Source organism: Megalops cyprinoides, chromosome 16, assembly GCF_013368585.1.
Source record: "Megalops cyprinoides isolate fMegCyp1 chromosome 16, fMegCyp1.pri, whole genome shotgun sequence".
NCBI lineage: Eukaryota > Metazoa > Chordata > Actinopteri > Elopiformes > Megalopidae > Megalops > Megalops cyprinoides.
The window spans coordinates 33,516,081-33,539,404 of record NC_050598.1 but is presented as its reverse complement, the minus strand read 5'-3'; the positions used below and the strand labels follow the sequence as shown (position 1 = coordinate 33,539,404).

General features: G+C 44.6%; 3 protein-coding genes and 3 pseudogenes across 4 annotated transcripts in view; all 6 read left to right on the top strand.

Annotated features, from left to right (window-relative positions):
- Window positions 1–23,324, top strand: part of LOC118790784 (protocadherin gamma-C5-like) — a 91,536-nt gene that overhangs the window by 32,124 nt on the left and 36,088 nt on the right. Inside the window, exon 1 of one of the 2 annotated variants that reach the window (XM_036547845.1) lies at window positions 19,066–21,867. The exons of the other annotated variant lie outside the window; for it this stretch is intronic. Coding sequence (XP_036403738.1) covers window positions 19,438–21,867 — 2,430 coding nt within the window. The 5' untranslated portion in view covers window positions 19,066–19,437. Of the gene's footprint in view, window positions 1–19,065; window positions 21,868–23,324 lie in introns of those variants that run through there. 2 annotated transcript variants of the gene reach the window in all.
- Window positions 394–2,913, top strand: LOC118790788 (annotated as a pseudogene).
- Window positions 4,249–6,605, top strand: LOC118790790 (annotated as a pseudogene).
- LOC118790753 (protocadherin beta-16-like) lies at window positions 7,909–10,507 on the top strand. The gene has a single exon (XM_036547756.1). It carries the CDS (start codon window positions 8,108–8,110, stop codon window positions 10,505–10,507), a length of 2,400 nt encoding a protein of 799 aa, XP_036403649.1. The 5' UTR covers window positions 7,909–8,107.
- LOC118790789 lies at window positions 12,589–15,070 on the top strand (annotated as a pseudogene).
- Window positions 15,847–22,806, top strand: LOC118790786 (protocadherin gamma-A11-like). Its single transcript, XM_036547847.1, has 2 exons — window positions 15,847–18,624; window positions 21,868–22,806. Exons 1-2 carry the CDS (start codon window positions 16,216–16,218, stop codon window positions 21,898–21,900), a joined length of 2,442 nt encoding a protein of 813 aa, XP_036403740.1. The 5' UTR covers window positions 15,847–16,215; the 3' UTR covers window positions 21,901–22,806.

Below are 23,324 nucleotides of genomic sequence, written 5' to 3'. Positions count from 1 at the left end.
GCATGCGTGTATATCAGTCTTTTTCGTTCTGTGAGTGCAGCATGGTATTTCAGCAGTTTGATCGTTATTGACCATTTATTTATTGTTGGTACGTCTACTTAATTCCTATTTTAGGATCATCTGGGTCTGTATGCTATATATTCCTTTTAAATTATTTTTGCAGTTAGATTAAAGAATGCTATTTTACCATTCTTGGCTTTTCTGTTATTTGCATTAATTTATCATGTGTTTATATACATTTTTATCAGTATATTTTCAGGGCAAACGTAACAGTTGATCACATTCGTATACATTTAAGGATATACACAATGTTTGCAATTTAGAAAGTGGACTCACGGTGCCGCTGTTGATCGTTGGGGTAACAGTGTGTTAATATAGACTCTGGAGGACCTTCCTTATTATTGCACTTTATAAGAGCGACGCAGAGCCGCTCACAGATTGCAGTCTGGATCACGCTCCGCGGACGCCACACGCCGCCCCTACTTTACGGAAAAATCGCAAGGATCTCATTCTCTGTTGCGAAATACCAACCGTAACGCATTTCTCACAAATTCGAGTTGGATTTACTGTGTTTTGCGACGGGGAAGACAGTTTGACATCCGAACAATGAAACGGCAAGTGCAGTTCTTCATTCTGAGAGTGTTTTGTATAGACGCTGTTTTCGGCCATGTTAGATACTCAGTGCCGGAGGAGATGGCAAAGGGCTCTTTCGTTGGGAATATTGCTCAGGATTTAGGACTGGATGTTAAAAGGTTGGCGCGTGGAGGAGCTCGCATATTTGCGGGAGAAAGCGGTGAATATATAGAACTCATCCGAGACAAGGGGATCTTAGTAGTACAGGAAAGAATAGACCGAGAATCCCTTTGCGGACAAACGTCGCCTTGTTCCGTACATTTTGATATTGTTCTTGATTATCCGATAGAGTTTCACCCGGTTACTGTAGAAATTATTGATATTAACGATAACAGTCCCGTGTTTCCTTACAAAGATATTAAAATAGAAATAAGCGAGTCCGCTCTACCGGGGGCGAGGTTTGTGCTGGAGAGCGCCGTGGATCCGGATGTGGGGATAAATACACTGCAGAATTACACGCTGAAACCCACTGATCATTTCGCGGTCAAATTACAATCGCAGCCGGACGGTAGTAAACATGTAGAAATGGTGCTGGATAAACCCCTCGATCGGGAAAGACAAGAGCACCTCTCACTGTTATTAACCGCAGTAGACGGTGGAAGTCCGCAGCTTTCTGGCACTGTTAAAATACACATCACTGTGCTGGATGCCAACGACAACCCGCCTGCTTTCACCCAGAGAGTTTACAAAGCGACAGTGGGAGAAAACGTCTCAAAGGGCACGTCGCTGCTATCAGTCAGCGCCACCGACAGCGATACAGGGCTTTATGGTAATGTCACCTATTCTATCTCCCGAGGTAAAGATGGCTTTGGTGAAATATTTGACATCAATCCAACGACTGGGGAAGTAATGATCGCCGGAGAAATAGATTACGAGAAAATAAAAAGCTATCAGATCAACGTCCAGGCAAAAGATGGGGGTGGTCTCATTGATTCCAGCAAAATTATAGTTGACATCATCGACGTTAATGATAATCGACCTGTCATATCGGTCGTCTCATTCTCTAATTCAGTATTGGAGAATGCGATGCCTGGGACAGTTATAGCTGCGATTAAAGTCCACGACGTGGATTCGGGTAAAAACGGAAACGTGCGCTGCTCCATCGATACGAACAGCCCCTTTAAAATAGCATCGTCTTCTAATAATTTCTATAGCTTAGTGACAGACGGTCCGCTGGATCGCGAAACCGTCCCTGAGTATAATATCACTGTCACAGCCACAGATGAAGGCCGTCCTCCGCTGTCAATTAACCGCACTTTAAACTTAAAAGTCTCCGACGTTAATGACAATTACCCCGTTTTTCAGCGCAGCTCCTATCAGGGTTTTGTAACTGAGAACAACGTCCCGGGTGTTTCTATATTCTCTATCACAGCTAGTGACGCCGATTGGAACCAGAATGCTCGTGTTTCATATATACTAGAGGATGGGATAGTGAATGGCTTGCCTGTCTCCTCATATGTGTCTGTTAACTCTGACAGTGGAGTCATCCACGCAGTGCGCTCCTTTGACTACGAGCAGATAAAGGATTTCCGGTTCCGCGTAAAAGCGCAAGATGGAGGCACTCCGCCACTCAGCAGTAATGTGACGGTTAAAATCTTTATTCAAGACCAGAACGACAACGCGCCTCAGATTCTCTACCCAGTACAAACTGGTGTCTCTCAGGTGGCTGAAATGGTGCCTCGCTCAGCAGATGTCGGCTATCTGGTCACTAAAGTGGTGGCTGTTGATGTGGACTCTGGACAGAATGCCTGGCTCTCATATAAACTGCTGAAAGCGACAGACAGGGCGCTGTTTGAAGTGGGCTCACAGAACGGAGAAATAAGAACTATACGGCAGGTGACTGATAAAGATGCTGTGAAACAAAGACTTACTGTTGTAGTGGAGGACAACGGGCAGCCCTCTCGCTCAGCTACAGTCAATGTTAACGTGGCGGTGGCGGACAGCTTCCCGGAAGTGCTCTCGGAATTCAGCGACTTTGCTCCCGACAAGGATTACAACGACAACCTGACTTTTTATTTAGTCTTGGCCCTGGCTGTAGTGTCGTTTCTTTTCATCCTTTCCATAATAGCCATAGTGTCAGTAAAATGCTACAGATGGAGATGTGATCGATTATTTTATAAATCCAGCGCCAATCTCCCCGTCATTCCGTATTATCCGCCGCTATACGCAGACTCTACAGGTACGGGAACTCTACAGCACGTGTATAATTACGAGGTGTGCAGGACCACTGACTCCAGGAAGAGTGATATGAAGTACATCAGACCTTGCAGTCAGAGCGTCATTAGTCTGGACGCCAGTGGAACGCAGACACTGCCGCACGTGCAGGAGAAAGGGACCAATGAGGATTCAGATGATCAGGTGAGCCTTTCTGAGAGAAACCGTTACACATTAAGCCCATAGTTTCCCTGCCTTCTTTCATTTTCATACATGATTTTCTTGCCATTGTGTATGCATACTCATATCTGTATAGTTCATTTGACCTTTGTTGACGATTTTAAAATGTTAACATTGACATCAGTATATGTCATTAAATTAGTTAAATTAGCAATCATTTTTATATCGACACGTAAAACATGTGTTGATAAACAAAATTAATGTGGTGTGTTGAACACAAATAATGGATCTTGTGTTTTTACACCGTTATTGGAATTGCTGAAGACAATCTGTTTCCAAACAATCGGGAAAAGGAGTTTGCCATTTTGACGGAAGGAAATGTTTACATTGAAATACGTGTAATGCATTTTCAAAGCGAAATTTTGAACGTTCACCAGACATCATAAACAACTTATTTGGGGATTGCTCGTCATTTATTTTGCTTTTGTAATCTGAAGTTCATTCTTTGGGGAGTTGAACTCAGTGGTCCTTTAAAAATCAAATATATTTCCTCCCTGATTTCTCGCCTTCTGTTTTGTCTTTAGTAGCAGATCCACAATAATCTCGGCACTGTGTATCACGAGTTTAAAGATACTTAAGTGCGATTTTAGTGCAAGAATGTTTTTGCTCATCTTGTTTTTGCTCTCCATTAGCATTACCTAGACTTCCATTTCTCGTTTCGAATTGAATTCGATTTTAATATTTTGATTACGTCAGTGGAGCATATTGGGAACTTGCCAGAATACATTAGGATTTTCTGACACAAGAGGAGCGGGCATGAACAGGGTTTGCTCTTTGGCGGGTATTTCGAACGGTCACACTTCTGTAAACCCAACTGCAGTCAACCTGAAGTATTTTCCGGGAATCAGTAATTCAAACCAGATTCATGCTTATCAAAACTGTCAATACACTTGTTGTTGTATATATACGATGTGTTGCGTGTGTACATTTTAACACAACATGTTCGCTTAAAACGGCCCCCTTTTTAAAGCGTGTATTTGGCAGTGCAGGTTTTGGACTCTGCGCGCCGCTGTTGATCGGCGCGGTGCTGTTGGAGAGCAGATTTCCAGCAGAACCTCCCCCATCATCTCCTCACAGAGAGAAAGCTGCGCGCTGCGCCAGCAGTCGCGCTTACTAACCTCGGAGGTCTGAGCTGCGCTTTTATTGTCGCTACAAAACCGAGCGGTGGAATATTTTCTTTCATAACCTGGGATTACAAAACATCTTCAATATTACGACGCTCTGTAGGGATTAAATTGTGTTCGCCTTCTCAGTTCACCGTGAGGATCTCGAGCAGAACAATGACACGGCGAGTACTGCTGTTTATCTCTGTTCTTTCTCTCGGTTCAGTGCATGGGCAGGTTAGCTACTCCATACCGGAGGAAATGCCTAAAGGGTCGTTAGTCGGTAATATAGTGCAAGATTTGGGGCTGGATGTAAAAAGGCTGAAGTCGGGTAGCGCTCGGGTTTATACCGGAGACAGCGCTGAATACATAGAGCTAAATAAAGACAGTGGAGTCCTGCTTATTAAAGACAGAATAGACCGCGAAGCTCTGTGCGGAAAGACGAGCCCCTGCGCTTTGCACTTCCAGATCATTCTGGAAAATCCTATGGAATTACATCGAGTGACTGTCGAGATCCTGGACGTAAACGACAACGCACCGACTTTTAAAAAGAGCGAATTGAGATTTGAAATAAGCGAATCGGCTCTAACTGGAGCAAAATTCATGCTGGAGAGAGCAATGGATCCGGATGTTGGTGTTAACGGCCTGCAAAGCTACTCGCTGAAACCCACCGATAATTTTCTCTTAAAACTGCATAATCAACCAGACGGTAGTAAAAAGGTAGAAATGGTTCTACAGAAACCGCTCGATAGGGAAAAGCAGGAAGAGCTGTCTCTGTTATTAACAGCGATAGATGGCGGAGATCCGCAGATGTCCGGCACGGTGCGGATACTTATCACTGTGCTCGATGTAAATGACAATGCGCCCGTTTTTAAACAGGAGGTTTATAAGGCCTCTGTAATCGAGAATGCGCCTAAAGGCACCGTTTTAACTACAGTCAGCGCCACTGATGCTGATAAAGGACAAAATGGGCAAATTACCTATTTTATTTCAAATCATATCGATGGTGCATCTGACCTGTTTGAGATAAATGAAAATAATGGGGAGGTGAAATTAGTCGGTCAGGTAGATTATGAAAAAGATAAACATTACGAAATTGATATTGAAGCGAAGGATCAGGGTGGGCTGTCAGATTCTTGTAAAATTGTCGTCGATGTTATGGATGTGAATGACAACAGCCCTGTAATCAACGTCATGTCAAAGTCAGGATCAATACCAGAGGACACTCCTCTTAACAAAGTGATTGCAATGATCAGTGTTCAAGATCCGGACTCTGAGAATAACGGTCATGTCAGATGTATTATCACTGAAAATATTCCGTTTACAATTGAATCAACTTCAAGTGACTTCTACAGCCTAGCAACGCTTTTACCGCTGGACAGAGAGACGGACTCTGAGTTTAACATCAGTGTAACCTGCTCTGATGAGGGAGTGCCCTCTCTCTCCAACAGCGTCACTCTCTCCGTACAAATATCAGATGTGAACGACAACGCGCCGGTCTTTGAGAGGAGATCATATGAAGCTCACGTTAAAGAGAACAACAGTCCAGGCCTCTCCATATTTTCAGTAAAGGCCAGAGACGCTGACTGGAACCAGAATGCTCGTGTTTCATATATACTAGAGGATGGGATAGTGAATGGCTTGCCTGTCTCCTCATATGTGTCTGTTAACTCTGACAGTGGAGTCATCCACGCAGTGCGCTCCTTTGACTACGAGCAGATAAAGGATTTCCAGTTCCGCGTAAAAGCGCAAGATGGAGGCACTCCGCCACTCAGCAGTAATGTGACGGTTAAAATCTTTATTCAAGACCAGAACGACAACGCGCCTCAGATTCTCTACCCAGTACAAACTGGTGTCTCTCAGGTGGCTGAAATGGTGCCTCGTTCAGCAGATGTGGGCTATCTGGTCACTAAAGTGGTGGCTGTTGATGTGGACTCTGGACAGAATGCCTGGCTCTCATATAAACTGCTGAAAGCGACAGACAGGGCGCTGTTTGAAGTGGGCTCACAGAACGGAGAAATAAGAACTATACGGCAGGTGACTGATAAAGATGCTGTGAAACAAAGACTTACTGTTGTAGTGGAGGACAACGGGCAGCCCTCTCGCTCAGCTACAGTCAACGTTAACGTGGCGGTGGCGGACAGCTTCCCGGAAGTGCTCTCGGAATTCAGCGACTTTGCTCACGACAAGGATTACAACGACAACCTGACTTTTTATTTAGTCTTGGCCCTGGCTGTAGTTTCCTTCCTCTTCATTTCATCTCTAGTAGTTATAATATCAGTAAAAATCTACAGGTGGAGGCAATCCCGCATCTTCTATCAGTCCAATCTCCCAGTTATTCCGTATTACCCGCCCCGTTACGCAGACTCTACAGGTACGGGAACTCTACAGCACGTGTATAATTACGAGGTGTGCAGGACCACTGACTCCAGGAAGAGTGATATGAAGTACATCAGACCTTGCAGTCAGAGCGTCATTAGTCTGGACGCCAGTGGAACGCAGACACTGCCGCACGTGCAAGAGAAAGGGACCAATGAGGATTCAGAGAACTGGGTGAGCTTTGTGGATTTAAATTAGTCTTTAACTGTGGATTTCTTTCTTCTCTGTGGTACTTTGCAAGTTGTTTTTAATTGACATGTCCAAGAATGTCACCTCGTTGTACTAATCTCTCGTGTGTATTACAACACAATTATGTTTATTTTCTGAATTTACTATGCTCATTTATGTATCATGCAGAAAACTCATTTCTCTAACAGCGCGTTTCTACAGCATCAGAATAATCACATCATTTTGCTGCGTATTTTCATTATTGTTGAACCTAATTTATGATTGTTTTAAAATAGATCGCTTCTATTTTAACAGGCAGGCTAAAACGTTTAAATTAAAATATCGGGTTTACCTTCTCGTGGTGAAAAAGTTAACATTCATCAGCCGTCACTCACAAGCACAAGAGCAAGACGAAAGAATTCTCTGGTTATATTCATTTTACTTTTCCTGTGTGAAGATTTCACTGCTAAAATCAGCGTCTCTGTAATGATATAATAGTTCGGTGTATGGCCATTCTCCGGTTAGTCATGTGAGGTGAAGGTCGCATCGTTTCCTATTCAAAACGCACTCTTTCGTTTCTGTATTATCGATTATTTTATTTCCATCTCTGTTAATTTGTTGTAGATAAATACGACACACTGCACAACTGTAATGTAAGCATTCCTAATTTCAGTATAATATGTGTGTTCTAAAGATATTTGTTCAATTTATATTATCACCTTTTCTGTCCATGCATGTCAGTGTTATCCACGTTCTCAAATGAAGTGTATCCGTTTACTGGATTACTGTCTTGTTGACATTATACTGGAGCACTGTGGACACGTGCCTCAAAATATATTTGAATTTTGTGGTACAAAAGAACGGCTATGACGACGCTTTGTTTTGGCGAATATTTTGAATACAAACATTATTAAATCAAAAGACTTGAATTTTACTTTTTCCTCATGGCGAAGTCTGCATTTTATACTGAAACATATAAAATTGGAAGTCACCAAATCAAATGAGATTTGTCCATCAAAACTTTCAGTACGCCTGTTCTAGTCTTTCATGATTACAATGTTTTATGTACATAAAGTTTAAACACACATTGCACACTGTAAATACTAACTTGCTTTTACTGTTTGCATTCTTGCAGTGCAGTAGCCTGTTTGGACTCTGAGCGCCGCTGTTGATCGGTGTGATGTTTGGGACGGATTTGTAGCAGGACCTCCTTCTCATCTCCGTAAGAGAGAGAGAAAGAGCCTCGCGCAGTCCCTCCTTCAAACCGCGGAGGACTGGAGCTGCAATTCTTGGTTTACAATCGAACCGATCGTGGCCATAATCATTTTCTGCTTTAAACTTGGATTACAGTACATCCTGAATATTGCTATATTTAACGGGCAACATTTTGTTCGCACGCTCATTTCAGCAGGAGGATCTCGAGCAGAACAATGACACGGCGAGTACTGCTGTTTATCTCTGTTCTTTCTCTCGGTTCAGTGCATGGGCAGGTTAGCTACTCCATACCGGAGGAAATGCCTAAAGGGTCGTTAGTCGGTAATATAGTGCAAGATTTGGGGCTGGATGTAAAAAGGCTGAAGTCGGGTAACGCTCGGGTTTATACCGGAGACAGCGCTGAATACATAGAGCTAAATAAAGACAGAGGAGTCCTGCTTATTAAAGACAGAATAGACCGCGAAGCTCTGTGCGGAAAGACGAGCCCCTGCGCTTTGCACTTCCAGATCATTCTGGAAAATCCTATGGAATTCTATCAAATAACTGTGGAAATCACAGATATTAATGATAACCCACCGACTTTTAAAAAGAGCGAATTGAGATTTGAAATAAGCGAATCGGCTCTAACTGGAGCAAAATTCATGCTGGAGAGAGCAATGGATCCGGATGTTGGTGTTAACGGCCTGCAAAGCTACTCGCTGAAACCCACCGATAATTTTCATTTGAAACTATACAATCAACCAGACGGTGGTAAAAATGTAGAAATGGTTCTACAGAAACCGCTCGATAGGGAAAAGCAGGAAGAGCTGTCTCTGTTATTAACAGCGATAGATGGCGGAGATCCGCAGATGTCCGGCACGGTGCGGATACTTATCACTGTGCTCGATGCCAATGATAATGCGCCTGTTTTTAAACAGGAGGTTTATAAGGCCTCTGTAACCGAGAATGCGCCTAAAGGAACCGTTTTAACTACAGTTAGCGCATCTGACGCAGATCAAGGTTCGAACGGAAAAGTAATATATTCTATTTCTAACACCTTAGACGACATGGTCGAACAGTTTGAAATTGATCAAGATACTGGTGTTTTGAAATTAATCGGAGATTTAGATTATGAAAAAGCAAGTCAATATCAAATTAACATACAGGCTAGAGATCATGGAGGGTTATCGGATTCCTGTAAGGTAATTGTTGATGTGATTGATACAAATGATAATAAACCAACTATTAATATCATGTCGAAATCAAAAACAATTTCCGAAAATTCGAATCCTGGAACAGTAATTGCCATCCTCAAAATACAAGACCCGGACTCTGACAACAATGGCAAAGTCAAGTGCGTTACAAACGAAAATATTCCGATAACTATTACATCGACATCAAATAATTTCTTCAGTTTGGTGACTGACAGCGTGCTGGACAGAGAGACGGACTCTGAGTTTAACATCAGTGTAACCTGCTCTGATGAGGGAGTGCCCTCTCTCTCCAACAGCGTCACTCTCTCCGTACAAATATCAGATGTGAACGACAACGCGCCGGTCTTTGAGAGGAGATCATATGAAGCTCACGTTAAAGAGAACAACAGTCCAGGCCTCTCCATATTTTCAGTAAAGGCCAGAGACGCTGACTGGAACCAGAATGCTCGTGTTTCATATATACTAGAGGATGGGATAGTGAATGGCGTGTCTGTCTCCTCATATGTGTCTGTTAACTCTGACAGTGGAGTCATCCACGCAGTGCGCTCCTTTGACTACGAGCAGATAAAGGATTTCCGGTTCCGCGTAAAAGCGCAAGATGGAGGCTCTCCTCCACTCAGCAGTAATGTGACGGTTAAAATCTTTATTCAAGACCAGAACGACAACGCGCCTCAGATTCTCTACCCAGTACAAACTGGTGTCTCTCAGGTGGCTGAAATGGTGCCTCGTTCAGCAGATGTCGGCTATCTGGTCACTAAAGTGGTGGCTGTTGATGTGGACTCTGGACAGAATGCCTGGCTCTCATATAAACTGCTGAAAGCGACAGACAGGGCGCTGTTTGAAGTGGGCTTACAGAACGGAGAAATAAGAACTATACGGCAGGTGACTGATAAAGATGCTGTGAAACAAAGACTTACTGTTGTAGTGGAGGACAACGGGCAGCCCTCTCGCTCAGCTACAGTCAATGTTAACGTGGCGGTGGCGGACAGCTTCCCGGAAGTGCTCTCGGAATTCAGCGACTTTGCTCCCGACAAGGATTACAACGACAACCTGACTTTTTATTTAGTCTTGGCACTGGCTGTAGTGTCGTTTCTTTTCATCCTTTCCATTATAGCCATAGTGTCAGTAAAATGCTACAGATGGAGACGTGATCGATTATTTTATAAATCCAGCGCCAATCTCCCCGTTATTCCGTATTATCCGCCGCTATACGCAGACTCTACAGGTACGGGAACTCTACAGCACGTGTATAATTACGAGGTGTGCAGGACCACTGACTCCAGGAAGAGTGATATGAAGTACATCAGACCTTGCAGTCAGAGCGTCATTAGTCTGGACGCCAGTGGAACACAGACACTGCCGCACGTGCAGGAGAAAGGGACCAATGAGGATTCAGATGATCAGGTGAGCTTTGCGCATTGAAGGCAGTCCTCTGAGGTCAGTGACACTCTGCATCATTTTGTGTCAGTTAATGTCACATTTTCTTGATCTGTCCGTGAGGGTCCCTTTTTGTACTGCTGTTTATTTCCGTAAATATTGAGAAAAGGTTAGTTTTCTTTGCACTTCACTGTAAGCTCCTGAGCCTCTTTTGTGAAAATGAATATAATTATTCATGTCTGTAAGCAACACAGCAGTTTCTGGTACTCGTTTGAAATACTGTGCGTCAACACCCACAGCACAATTTAGTTACAGTGTAGATGCATTTCTTTGTTTTTTATTTTATTTTATTTTTTTAAACAGCATTTGAAAACTTGTTCAACGTGTCACCTTTTATATGTAAATCCAGAGTGGCATTTGTCTGGAAGACAGAGAGTATACTGTTTAATGGCTGCACAGCCACCACACTGAGACCCAGGGGACAGGTAGCAGGAGGGGAGGGTGAGGAAGATGACAGAATCAGAAGGCATAATAATGATAATTATAAAGGCGACATCATGCCAAAAGGCCATTTACTCACCATACTGTGTTCTCTGTTTATTATGGAGTAACTCATCTGCTGTAAAGAGATCATCACTCTCTCTGTCCCTGGTTTGTATTGGAACGATACCAGTCTCTGATGACACTTAACTCCAGGCAAGTAATTTCATAGAGTTAGAGTTCTTTTTAAAGGGACACTTTCTGGTGTCACATTGAAATGTGCTTTAAACAAACTCACTTTTATCATTCACTTCTGTTCGCAGGACCTATATTGAAATTGCCTCTGCAATCCAGGTTATACATTTTTGAAAGTGTTTAATATCTCTCTGATCTTCCTGACTGAGACTATTTAAAATAAATTATGGAAGCCATCATTTATGTCACTGTCTGTGGATTTCTCCTGCAGCTCTCTCTATCAGTCATATATCTGCATCCTGTAGCCTTCTTACTGATTACTTTATTTAACCAATCTCAGTGCTCCGTTTTTGATGCGTTTGTGATTTTACATTTAATCAGGTTCCGTTGAAACATTATGATCCAGAGGTATTGAGACAGAAACTGCATTTAATTCCAGGGTTAGAGTGATGCTGTTCTGCTGCGAGGGTTAATGCTGCAGCTGTTCTGCTGCGAGGGTTAATGCTGCAGCTGTTCTGCTGCGAGGGTTAATGTTGTAGCCTTTTTGCACAGTCCTCTTCTTGAGATGTAAGACTGCTTTTCCCACAGTCCTTCTGTGCTCTAAACTCATGCTGGTAACATTTTTATGATATTATGGGGCAGCAGTGTGCTGGAAAGGAGCAGGTCTTGTAACCAAAAGGTGGCTGATTTGATTCCTCACTGGGACACTGCTGCTGTACCCCTGGGCAAGGTGCTTATCCCACAGTTGCCTCAGTAAATATCCAGCTGTGTAAACAGTTAAAATTCTGACCTATGTAAGTCCCCCTGCATAAATGTGTCTGCTACATGACAATAATGTAATAAAATGTATTATGATTTACATGCACATTTTGACTTTAAGATATGCTTTTATCCAGAGTTAGTGAGCAAGGTACTTTCATGTTCATAATCGGTCACATGAACAACCTTGCACGTGCCGGTTTTACGGCATCCCCGCGTGCTGCTTTTCACCGTCACCTGGTTACAGATACAGGAAATTCGGAGCTTTACGTTGAATGGTTTCTTCTCAGCAGAGCACCATGGAGACTTCTTTAAGCCGCCGTCTTTCTGAAGTGTAAGGGTAGAAGAGCTTGTATGATAAGAGGTTGATCTTTGGCCCTGCTGTTTAGTGGCAAACTGTGATATCGAGTAATTTGTAATGGAAATTTACTTGGATTTCATCTACGATTAAAACGGCCTTTCTGTTTTTAACTGATCACGTTAAAATTCTTCCAGAAAAGTCATCTGGAAAAAAGCCCGCAATACCTTGTGTTTGCTATTTATATTTAAATAATATCCTAGTTTATAAAGCAGGTATATTGCAGTGCATTATTTGGACTCTGCGCGCCGCTGTTGATCGGCGCGGTGCTGGTTGTGAGCAGATTTCCAGCAGAACCTCTCCTGCCATATTCTATAAAAGAGCGAAAGAGCCGCACGCAGCGCCAGCGGTCCCTCTTACGAACCGCTGAAGTCTTCAGCAGAGCTTCTTTTGTTACAAATGAATCGCAAGACGGGATACATTTAAAACTGGAATTACAAAACGCTCTCAATATAACGCATGTTTTTACGGGTTTTTACTGTGCTCTCGTGATTGTTTCGGCAGGAGGATCTCGAGCAGAACAATGACACGGCGAGTACTGCTGTTTATCTCTGTTCTTTCTCTCGGTTCAGTGCATGGGCAGGTTAGCTACTCCATACCGGAGGAAATGCCTAAAGGGTCGTTAGTCGGTAATATAGTGCAAGATTTGGGGCTGGATGTAAAAAGGCTGAAGTCGGGTAGCGCTCGGGTTTATACCGGAGACAGCGCTGAATACATAGAGCTAAATAAAGACAGAGGAGTCCTGCTTATTAAAGACAGAATAGACCGCGAAGCTCTGTGCGGAAAGACGAGCCCCTGCGCTTTGCATTTCCAGATCATTCTGGAAAATCCGATCGAATATTTTGGCATCACAGTAGAAATCAAAGATATCAACGATAACGCACCGATTTTTAAAAAGGGTGAAATGAGGTTTGAAATAAGCGAATCGGCTCTAACGGGAGCAAAATTCATGCTGCAAAGAGCAATGGATCCGGATGTTGGTGTTAACGGCCTTCAAAGCTACTCGCTGAAACCCACCGATAATTTTCATTTGAAACTATACAATCAACCAGACGGTGGTAAAAATGTAGAAATGGTTCTACAGAAACCGCTCGATAGGGAAAAGCAGGAAGAGCTGTCTCTGTTATTAACAGCGATAGATGGCGGAGATCCGCAGATGTCCGGCACGGTGCGGATACTTATCACTGTGCTCGATGCCAATGATAATACGCCCGTTTTTACGCAAGAGGTTTATAAGGCCTCTGTAACCGAGAATGCGCCTAAAGGAACCGTTTTAACTACAGTTAGCGCATCTGACGCAGATCAAGGTTCTTACGGAAAAGTAATATATTCTATTTCTAACACCTTAGACGACATGGTCGAACAGTTTGAAATTGATCAAGACACTGGTGTTTTGAAATTAATCGGAGAGGTAGATTATGAAAAAGCAAGTCATTATCAAATTAACATACAGGCTAGAGATCACGGAGGCTTGACGGACTCATGTAAGGTAATCGTCGATGTGATTGATACAAATGATAACAAACCAGCAATCAATATAATGTCAAAATCTAAATTAATTTCTGAAAATTCGAATCCTGGAACAGTAATAGCAATTCTAAATATACAAGACCAAGACTCTGGGAATAATGGACAAGTTAATTGTGTTATAAATGAAAACATGCCAATTAGTATCAAAGCAACATCAAATAACGTCTTCAGTTTAGTGACTGTAAGTGTACTGGACAGAGAGACGGACTCCGAGTTTAACATCAGTGTAACCTGCTCTGATGAGGGAGTGCCCTCTCTCTCCAACAGCGTCACTCTCTCCGTACAAATATCAGATGTGAACGACAACGCACCGGTCTTTGAGAAGAGCTCGTATGAAGCTCACGTTAAAGAGAACAACAGCCCAGGCCTCTCCGTATTTTCAGTAAAGGCCAGAGACGCTGACTGGAATCAGAATGCTCGTGTTTCATATATACTAGAGGATGGGATAGTGAATGGCGTGTCTGTCTCCTCATATGTGTCTGTTAACTCTGACAGTGGAGTCATCCACGCAGTGCGCTCCTTTGACTACGAGCAGATAAAGGATTTCCGGTTCCGCGTAAAAGCGCAAGATGGAGGCTCTCCTCCACTCAGCAGTAATGTGACGGTTAAAATCTTTATTCAAGACCAGAACGACAACGCGCCTCAGATTCTCTACCCAGTACAAACTGGTGTCTCTCAGGTGGCTGAAATGGTGCCTCGTTCAGCAGATGTGGGCTATCTGGTCACTAAAGTGGTGGCTGTTGATGTGGACTCTGGACAGAATGCCTGGCTCTCATATAAACTGCTGAAAGCGACAGACAGGGCGCTGTTTGAAGTGGGCTCACAGAACGGAGAAATAAGAACTATACGGCAGGTGACTGATAAAGATGCTGTGAAACAAAGACTTACTGTTGTAGTGGAGGACAACGGGCAGCCCTCTCGCTCAGCTACAGTCAATGTTAACGTGGCGGTGGCGGACAGCTTCCCGGAAGTGCTCTCGGAATTCAGCGACTTTGCTCACGACAAGGATTACAACGACAACCTGACTTTTTATTTAGTCTTGGCACTGGCTGTAGTGTCGTTTCTTTTCATCCTTTCCATAATAGCCATAGTGTCAGTAAAATGCTACAGATGGAGACGTGATCGATTATTTTATAAATCCAGCGCCAATCTCCCCGTCATTCCGTATTATCCGCCGCTATACGCAGACTCTACAGGTACGGGAACTCTACAGCGCGTGTATAATTACGAGGTGTGCAGGACCACTGACTCCAGGAAGAGTGATATGAAGTACATCAGACCCATCAGTCAGAGCGTCATTAGTCTGGACGCCAGTGGAACGCAGACACTGCCGCACGTGCAGGAGAAAGGGACCAATGAGGATTCAAGTCTCAGCGATGAGGTGAGCGTGCCAGAGGGTCTTTGGAACAGGGTTTTTACTTAACGGGGTGCTTTCATTTTCCAGAAACTGAAAGTTGTGGAAGTACTTAATTCTGAATTCCTATTATTTTACTCTGGTACGTGTCGACAATTCAATCATTTACATGTTTTTGTTTTTAGTAAACGAAGGGGTTCAGTTTTGAAGTTTGCAATTCACAGGTGTATTGCAGCGCATCAGTGGTGTGTACAGCTGACCTCGAATATTTAAAAAAAATCTTTCGTGTAAAATATATGAGCATATGTTGGTGTACTCATGGTAATTCCAACAGGGAAAACATACTAATGATGTTATATGTAATTTTTGTACATTTAAACTAATTCATTTCATTCAGTCATGCATAACGCCACTGTAAAACAGCGTTTCGAAAAACAGGGCTTATCGTCCATCCACTTTTTGTCCTTGATGCATCTTACAGTCCGTACATCATGCAAGTGACGGACTGAATGTACTGTCATTGTGCGGAATGCAGGTTGCGATACCTTGTCACCCTACACTAAAATTTCACAACCAATACATTACGTGTTATATTTTATTCTTTTAGCGAGGTCATTCGAATTTCACATTCAGTGTGGAATTTTAGGTATCTTAAATTGGTCAAAACTGGCACCTTGTAGTGTAGCCTACTTCACGCTGAAGTCACACTTCTTAAATTTGCCATTTAATATTGAAATCAAGCTTTTAAGGATTTACTTAATCGTACCGATAGCCTCTTTTAAATAATAATATTTCCTGGACGGGTCCACGTTGCAGTGACACATGAGTGCTCTGAGCGCCGCTGTTGATCAGTGTGGCGATGTTTTAAATACTCCGACCACAGGCCCTCCTCCTGCACATCTCCATCACACACTAACAGGAGGCGCTCACCACCGTCAGCACTCGCGACACAAAGGCGCAAACGCTGACATATCGGAGGTGTTGAGGCTAAACATCTGGCGTTTGCGTATCTGTAACCGCTCCTAACATTGGACTATAAGGGTACAGAGTTAGGATTCGGCGTGGAAGGCGGGGGGAATGGCATCTCTTTGTTTTGCGCGGGTTTGGAAATGGCCTCTGCAGCTTCTCCTGTGTGTCTGCGCCGCGGAGGTGGCGCGCGGACAGGTCCGCTATTCTGTTCCCGAGGAGATGGCGACGGGCTCGTTTGTGGGGAATATCGTGCAGGATCTGGGTCTCGATGTGAAAAGACTGAAATCGGGGCGCGCTCGCATTTTTACGGAGGACAGTCGTGAGTATATCGGTCTGAATTCTGATAAAGGCACTCTGGTGGTGAAAGAAAGGATTGATAGAGAGGAGCTGTGTGCTCAAGTGTCTCCGTGCTCTTTACAATTCCAGATCATTCTCGAGAATCCTATGGAACTGCACCGTGTTGTTGTAGAAATATTCGATATTAACGATAATGCCCCCGCTTTTGCGAGAAAAGAGATGAGATTTGAAATAAGCGAATTAGCTGTTCCAGGTGCTCGATTCTCGCTAGATAGTGCGAAAGATCCTGATGTTGGGGTAAATACACTCCAAACGTACGCACTTCACCCTAGCGATCATTTTAAACTGAAGATACTTTCCCGTCTTGACGGTACGAAGTACGTGGAAATGATTCTACAAACTGCACTAGACAGAGAACAACAGGAGGAGCACAGATTAATACTGACAGCGTATGACGGCGGCAGTCCTCGGAAGTCTGGCACAGTCAAAATAAATATCGCTGTTCTCGATGCAAACGATAATACGCCCGTATTTAGCCAAGACCTCTACAAAACGTCATTGCCGGAAAATTCATTGAGGGGAACTGTTGTCTTGACAGTCACTGCGACAGACGCAGACAAAGGAACGAATGGAGAGGTTACCTATTCGTTTTCACACAGTACGGGCAGTGTTACTGATTTGTTCGATATAAACCCTAACACCGGTGCGATCACAGCGAATGGTCTGATTGATTTTGAAAAAGCGAAACAGTATGAGATAAACGTAGAAGCGACGGACAAGGGGGGGTTGACGGACACGAGTAAAGTGCTCATCGATGTCATAGATATGAATGACAATCCTCCTGTGATAACAATAATGTCTTTCTCTAACCCGATTCCCGAAGACTCCGCACCGGAGACCGTCATAGCAATGATTAATATAAAAGATTTAGACTCTGGGAAAAATGGCCAGGTTCGATGCTCCGTTAACCCAGATCCACCTTTTCGCATCAAATCGTCATCCTCTAATTTTTACAGTTTGATCACAGGTCAGGAGTTGGATCGAGAAAAAGTTCCGGAGTATAATATAACAATCACTGCTACGGATGAGGGGTCACCTCCATATTCTGCCAACAAGACAGTGACTTTGCGAATAGCAGACATCAACGACAATGCTCCCGTGTTCCAGCTGCCGTCTTACACTGCTTATGTTCTGGAGAATAACGCACCGGGAGTCTCCATATTTTCAGTGACAGCCAGCGACAAAGATTCCGGTAATAATGCCCATCTCTCCTATTTTCTCGAGGACAAACAACGTAACGGAATTTCAGCCTCAACATATGTGTCAATAAATGCAGAGAGCGGCGCGATTCACGCAGTGCGCGCTTTTGATTACGAGCAAATCAAAGAATTCCAAATCCGCGTGAGAGCGCAGGATGGAGGCTCTCCGCCACTGAGCAGCAACGTCACTGTTACCATTTTCATTAAAGACCAGAACGACAACGCGCCTCAGATTCTCTACCCAGTACAAACTGGTGTCTCTCAGGTGGCTGAAATGGTGCCTCGCTCAGCAGATGTCGGCTATCTGGTCACTAAAGTGGTGGCTGTTGATGTGGACTCTGGACAGAATGCGTGGCTCTCATATAAACTGCTGAAAGCGACAGACAGGGCGCTGTTTGAAGTGGGCTCACAGAACGGAGAAATAAGAACTATACGGCAGGTGACTGATAAAGATGCTGTGAAACAAAGACTTACTGTTGTAGTGGAGGACAACGGGCAGCCCTCTCGCTCAGCTACAGTCAATGTTAACGTGGCGGTGGCGGACAGCTTCCCGGAAGTGCTCTCGGAATTCAGCGACTTTGCTCACGACAAGGATTACAACGACAACCTGACTTTTTATTTAGTCTTGGCACTGGCTGTAGTGTCGTTTCTTTTCATCCTTTCCATAATAGCCATAGTGTCAGTAAAATGCTACAGATGGAGACGTGATCGATTATTTTATAAATCCAGCGCCAATCTCCCCGTCATTCCGTATTATCCGCCGCTATACGCAGACTCTACAGGTACGGGAACTCTACAGCGCGTGTATAATTACGAGGTGTGCAGGACCACTGACTCCAGGAAGAGTGATATGAAGTACATCAGACCTTGCAGTCAGAGCGTCATTAGTCTGGACGCCAGTGGAACACAGACACTGCCGCACGTGCAGGAGAAAGGGACCAATGAGGATTCAGATGATCAGGTGAGCTGTGGAGTGTATTATCACGAGAGTAATAATGAACGAATTTAATACTTATAATAGCAGGAGTAACAGTAAATTGTTATTACGTTTTTCGAACTCCGACTGAAATGAATAAACAGTTTTGCCTTTTGTCATCCTATTCAGGGTGATTTAATCCGAGCGCGTAGGGGTTTGTGCGTAGAAACGCAAACATGAATTTTGGACGGTGCTGAAAATCAAGAATGATTAGCGGTTCCAACATGCCTCTCTTAATCATGTGACTCAGAATTACGAGCAATGGGGTTTCCGTCACCACCCAATTTCTGATTACGCTTTCGTTATGGATTCTGCTCAACATCCGAAACACCCATTTTGAGAAATATTGCATGTTATCATAAATTATATTAATATTAAAGTGTTTTGGACATATTCTACGTTACTCTACTGTCGTAGAGTAACATTCAAGTTACAAAAAACTAATGAGTGCAGATTTTCGCTAATCCTCTGCCGTCCTATTTGCCGCGCTAGCAGAAAGGTGTGCGAGGCCATTTTTGCGTGTGCAGTTCAGTGTTTGAACCCTGAGTGCCGCTGTTTATCACGAGCGGGATATTCTGTAGACACGCAGCGAAGGACCGCCCATATCAGTGTGCTGGCTGAGGCAGAGAAGCACAGCTCATAATCATCCACAGCGAATGAATTACAGCACGAAACTGTATCCCAACGTCCCGTTTATCTGAATAATCAACAGATTATAATTCCATAGGAAACGTCACAGAAGAAAATTAGATTTGTATCTCTTAGGTTTACACGTTGGACATTTAATTTAATGGGTCTATGGTAAATCTGTCTTGTGGACGCGAAATCGCCATGGAAGCGAATAGCAAAGTCCTGAAAACGTCATTGTTCCTGTTTTTGTCTTTGTTTCTGAGTGGGTCGGCATCGGGGCAAGTTCGGTATTCCATTCCGGAGGAAATGGCGGTGGGCTCCTTTGTGGGGAATATAGCGAAAGATCTGGGATTGCGTCCTGAGCGACTGGCTTCAGGAAGAGCCCGGATATTCAGCGCGGACAGCAGTGAGTACGTAGTGCTGGACAGGGAGAAAGCGCATCTGATTGTAAAGGAGAGAATAGACAGAGAGCGGCTCTGCGGAGAGGCGTCTGTCTGCAGCTTCAGCTTTGAGGTGATTCTTGAAAACCCCATGGAGCTCTATCGTATTACTGTAGTAATACTAGACATTAACGACAATAGCCCTGTTTTTCCTAAAAGTGAAATTAAACTAGAAATAAGCGAATTAGCCACACCGGGGGCGCGCTTCTCTCTGGAAAGCGCCATAGACCCTGATGTTGGCATGAACAGTCTCCAGAGCTATTCTCTCCACCCGACCGATCACTTCATTTTAAAGAGCCACAGTCGATCAGGGAGCAATAAGAACGTAGAAATGGTCCTCCAGGCACCTTTAGACAGAGAAAAGCAAGAGCACCAGTATTTAACGTTAACCGCCGTTGATGGGGGTAATCCTCAGCGGTCTGGTACAGTAAAAATCCTGGTTGTGGTCCTCGATGCTAACGACAATGCTCCAGTATTTAGCCAAGCGCTATACAGAGCATCTGTGCCGGAAAATGCGAATGAGGGAACACTGGTAACAACGGTAAGTGCAACAGACGCGGACGGCGAATCAAATGGCTTTATTCAGTACGACTTTGAACATGCTACACCGGCTATTAAAGAGCTGTTCGCCATAGACGCATCCACTGGCGAAATCAGAGTAACCGGCAAATTAGATTTCGAGCAAGCGAAACTGTACGAGGTTAAAATACAGGCTAAAGACCAGGGAGGGTTAACCGATTTGGCGGAAGTAATTATCGATGTCCTTGACGTTAACGATAATGCTCCAAAGATAACGCTCATGTCGTTTGCTGGTGCGCTGCCAGAAGATGCAGCTCCTGGAACCGTCGTAGCTTTGATTAATGTTCAAGACCTCGATTCTGAGGAGAACAGTAGAGTCAAGTGTACAGCCGATCGCAGCCTCCCGTTCAGAATGGAATCATCATTAACCAATTATTACAGTCTCGTGACTGACTCCACCTTGGACAGAGAAGACATATCGGAATATATCATTACAATCACGGCGGTCGATGGCGGCGTTCCTCCACGCTCCAGCGCGCAAACATTAACGGTAAAGATCACAGACGTTAACGACCACGCGCCCGAGTTTCAACAGGAAACATACAATGTTTATGTGATGGAAAATAACTCACCATCCTTATCTATTTATTCAGTGAAAGCAACGGACGCAGACTGGGGACCTAATGCGCGTATATCTTATTTTATTGACGAGGGAGATTTGAAGGGATCTCCGCTGAGTTCTTACATATCAGTAAACTCGGACACAGGAGTCCTTTATGCATCGAAAGCGTTTGATTATGAACAGGTCAAATCATTTACACTGAACATAAAAGCTCAAGACGGCGGCTCCCCGCCCTTGATTAGCAATGCAACAGTAAACATCTTTATCCAAGACCAGAACGACAACGCGCCTCAGATTCTCTACCCAGTACAAACTGGTGTCTCTCAGGTGGCTGAAATGGTGCCTCGTTCAGCAGATGTCGGCTATCTGGTCACTAAAGTGGTGGCTGTTGATGTGGACTCTGGACAGAATGCCTGGCTCTCATATAAACTGCTGAAAGCGACAGACAGGGCGCTGTTTGAAGTGGGCTCACAGAACGGAGAAATAAGAACTATACGGCAGGTGACTGATAAAGATGCTGTGAAACAAAGACTTACTGTTGTAGTGGAGGACAACGGGCAGCCCTCTCGCTCAGCTACAGTCAATGTTAACGTGGCGGTGGCGGACAGCTTCCCGGAAGTGCTCTCGGAATTCAGCGACTTTGCTCCCGACAAGGATTACAACGACAACCTGACTTTTTATTTAGTCTTGGCCCTGGCTGTAGTTTCCTTCCTCTTCATTTCATCTCTAGTAGTTATAATATCAGTAAAAATCTACAGGTGGAGGCAATCCCGCATCTTCTATCAGTCCAATCTCCCAGTTATTCCGTATTACCCGCCCCGTTACGCAGACTCTACAGGTACGGGAACTCTACAGCACGTGTATAATTACGAGGTGTGCAGGACCACTGACTCCAGGAAGAGTGATATGAAGTATCTCAGACCCATCAGTCAGAGCGTCATTAGTCTGGACGCCAGTGGAACGCAGACACTGCCGCACGTGCAGGAGAAAGGGACCAATGAGGATTCAGATGATCAGGTGAGCTTTGGAGTGTTGATGCCCGTTGAGTAGTTAGCCACACGCTGTTTTGCTATTTATAGCGAGTAAGCTTTTGTTTGTAATTTAAGTGTAGTCACAAATACATGTGATACATGATAGCACCCTGAAATTATTCATCACTACTTATTTTAGGTCTTTATTGTGTTTCCTTCTATAGGATTAAGTGGGGAGTGTTACCATGGTGATGTGTCATTTTGCACACCATAGCATTCCTCTGCTAGGCAGACGCTGCTGTCCATCCTAATGCATTTTGCTCCAGTCTTACTTGGTATGGAGCTGAAAATCTGGATATTTACGGAAGCTGTCGGGGTGCGGTGCTCTGCTCAGGGACACCACAGTGACCTGCAGCCTGTGTCTCTGCACAGCGTGCTACTCAGTGCCACGTGCTGGTGTATGATGAGAATGCGGACACTTACAGGATAACGAGGAGGACAGACGTAATGACGTATAACCATGAATGCCACTGTGCACATTTCCAAATACTATGGCAAAGTACTAAGTCCTATAGCAAAAATTTGGAGAGAGAGAGAGAGGGTTTGGTTTTGCAGCAGAAGGTCGTGGCTTCACACCGGGAGGGTGTGGCTTCACAGCGAGAGGGTGTGGCTTCACAGCGGGGCTGTGTGACTTCACAGCGGGGGTGGCTTCACGTTGAGAGGGTGTGGCTTCATGGCGGGAGGGTGTGGTTTGGTGCTGAAAGCCTGCAGGCATGCCCGAGGATGTGCGTTTTCTCTTGCAGCAGGACTTGATCTCCGTTATGTTGTAATGGACCCACCATTCTCTCTCTGCCTGCCACAGGGGTCATTCCAGTTTTAAGAGCAGAGTTTTCAACATGGGAGGAAATGCAGAGCGTCTGGCTTTCCACAGACTCGTCAGCAGCAACTAATGTCCACAGCATGAGTCCTGGATCAAAGGACTGTGTGACTGAGTGGTATGTGCAGCGCGGCTGCGGTGTGGGGGGGGGGGGGGGGGTGGGAAGGGAGGTGTGGCCACACAGGCTGCGAGTCGCCCACACGCATCTGCAAGCAATCTGCCTGCATGTGTAGTGCTGTTCCCTCGCAGAGCGCTGAGCGTGAGGGCGGGAAGCCCTGAGGCTCTTCCCCTCTGAGCTCTGAGTCTGTGCAGAATATCCGCTCCACTCGCCGTCTGACTCGGTGCGGAATATCCGCTCCGCTCGCTGTCTGAGTCTGTGTAGAATATCCACTCCACTCAGCACAGATGCTAGCGAGTGAGCCGCAGCTTGTGAGTGTGTGCATGTGTGTGTGTGTGTGTGTGTGTGTGTGTGTGTGTGAGTGTGTACGCATCACGCTCACTCACTCATGCATCACGCTCACTCACTCACTCATCACGCTCACTCACACATCACGCTCACTCACTCACACATCACGCTCACTCACTCACTCACACATCACGCTCACTCACTCACTCACACATCACGC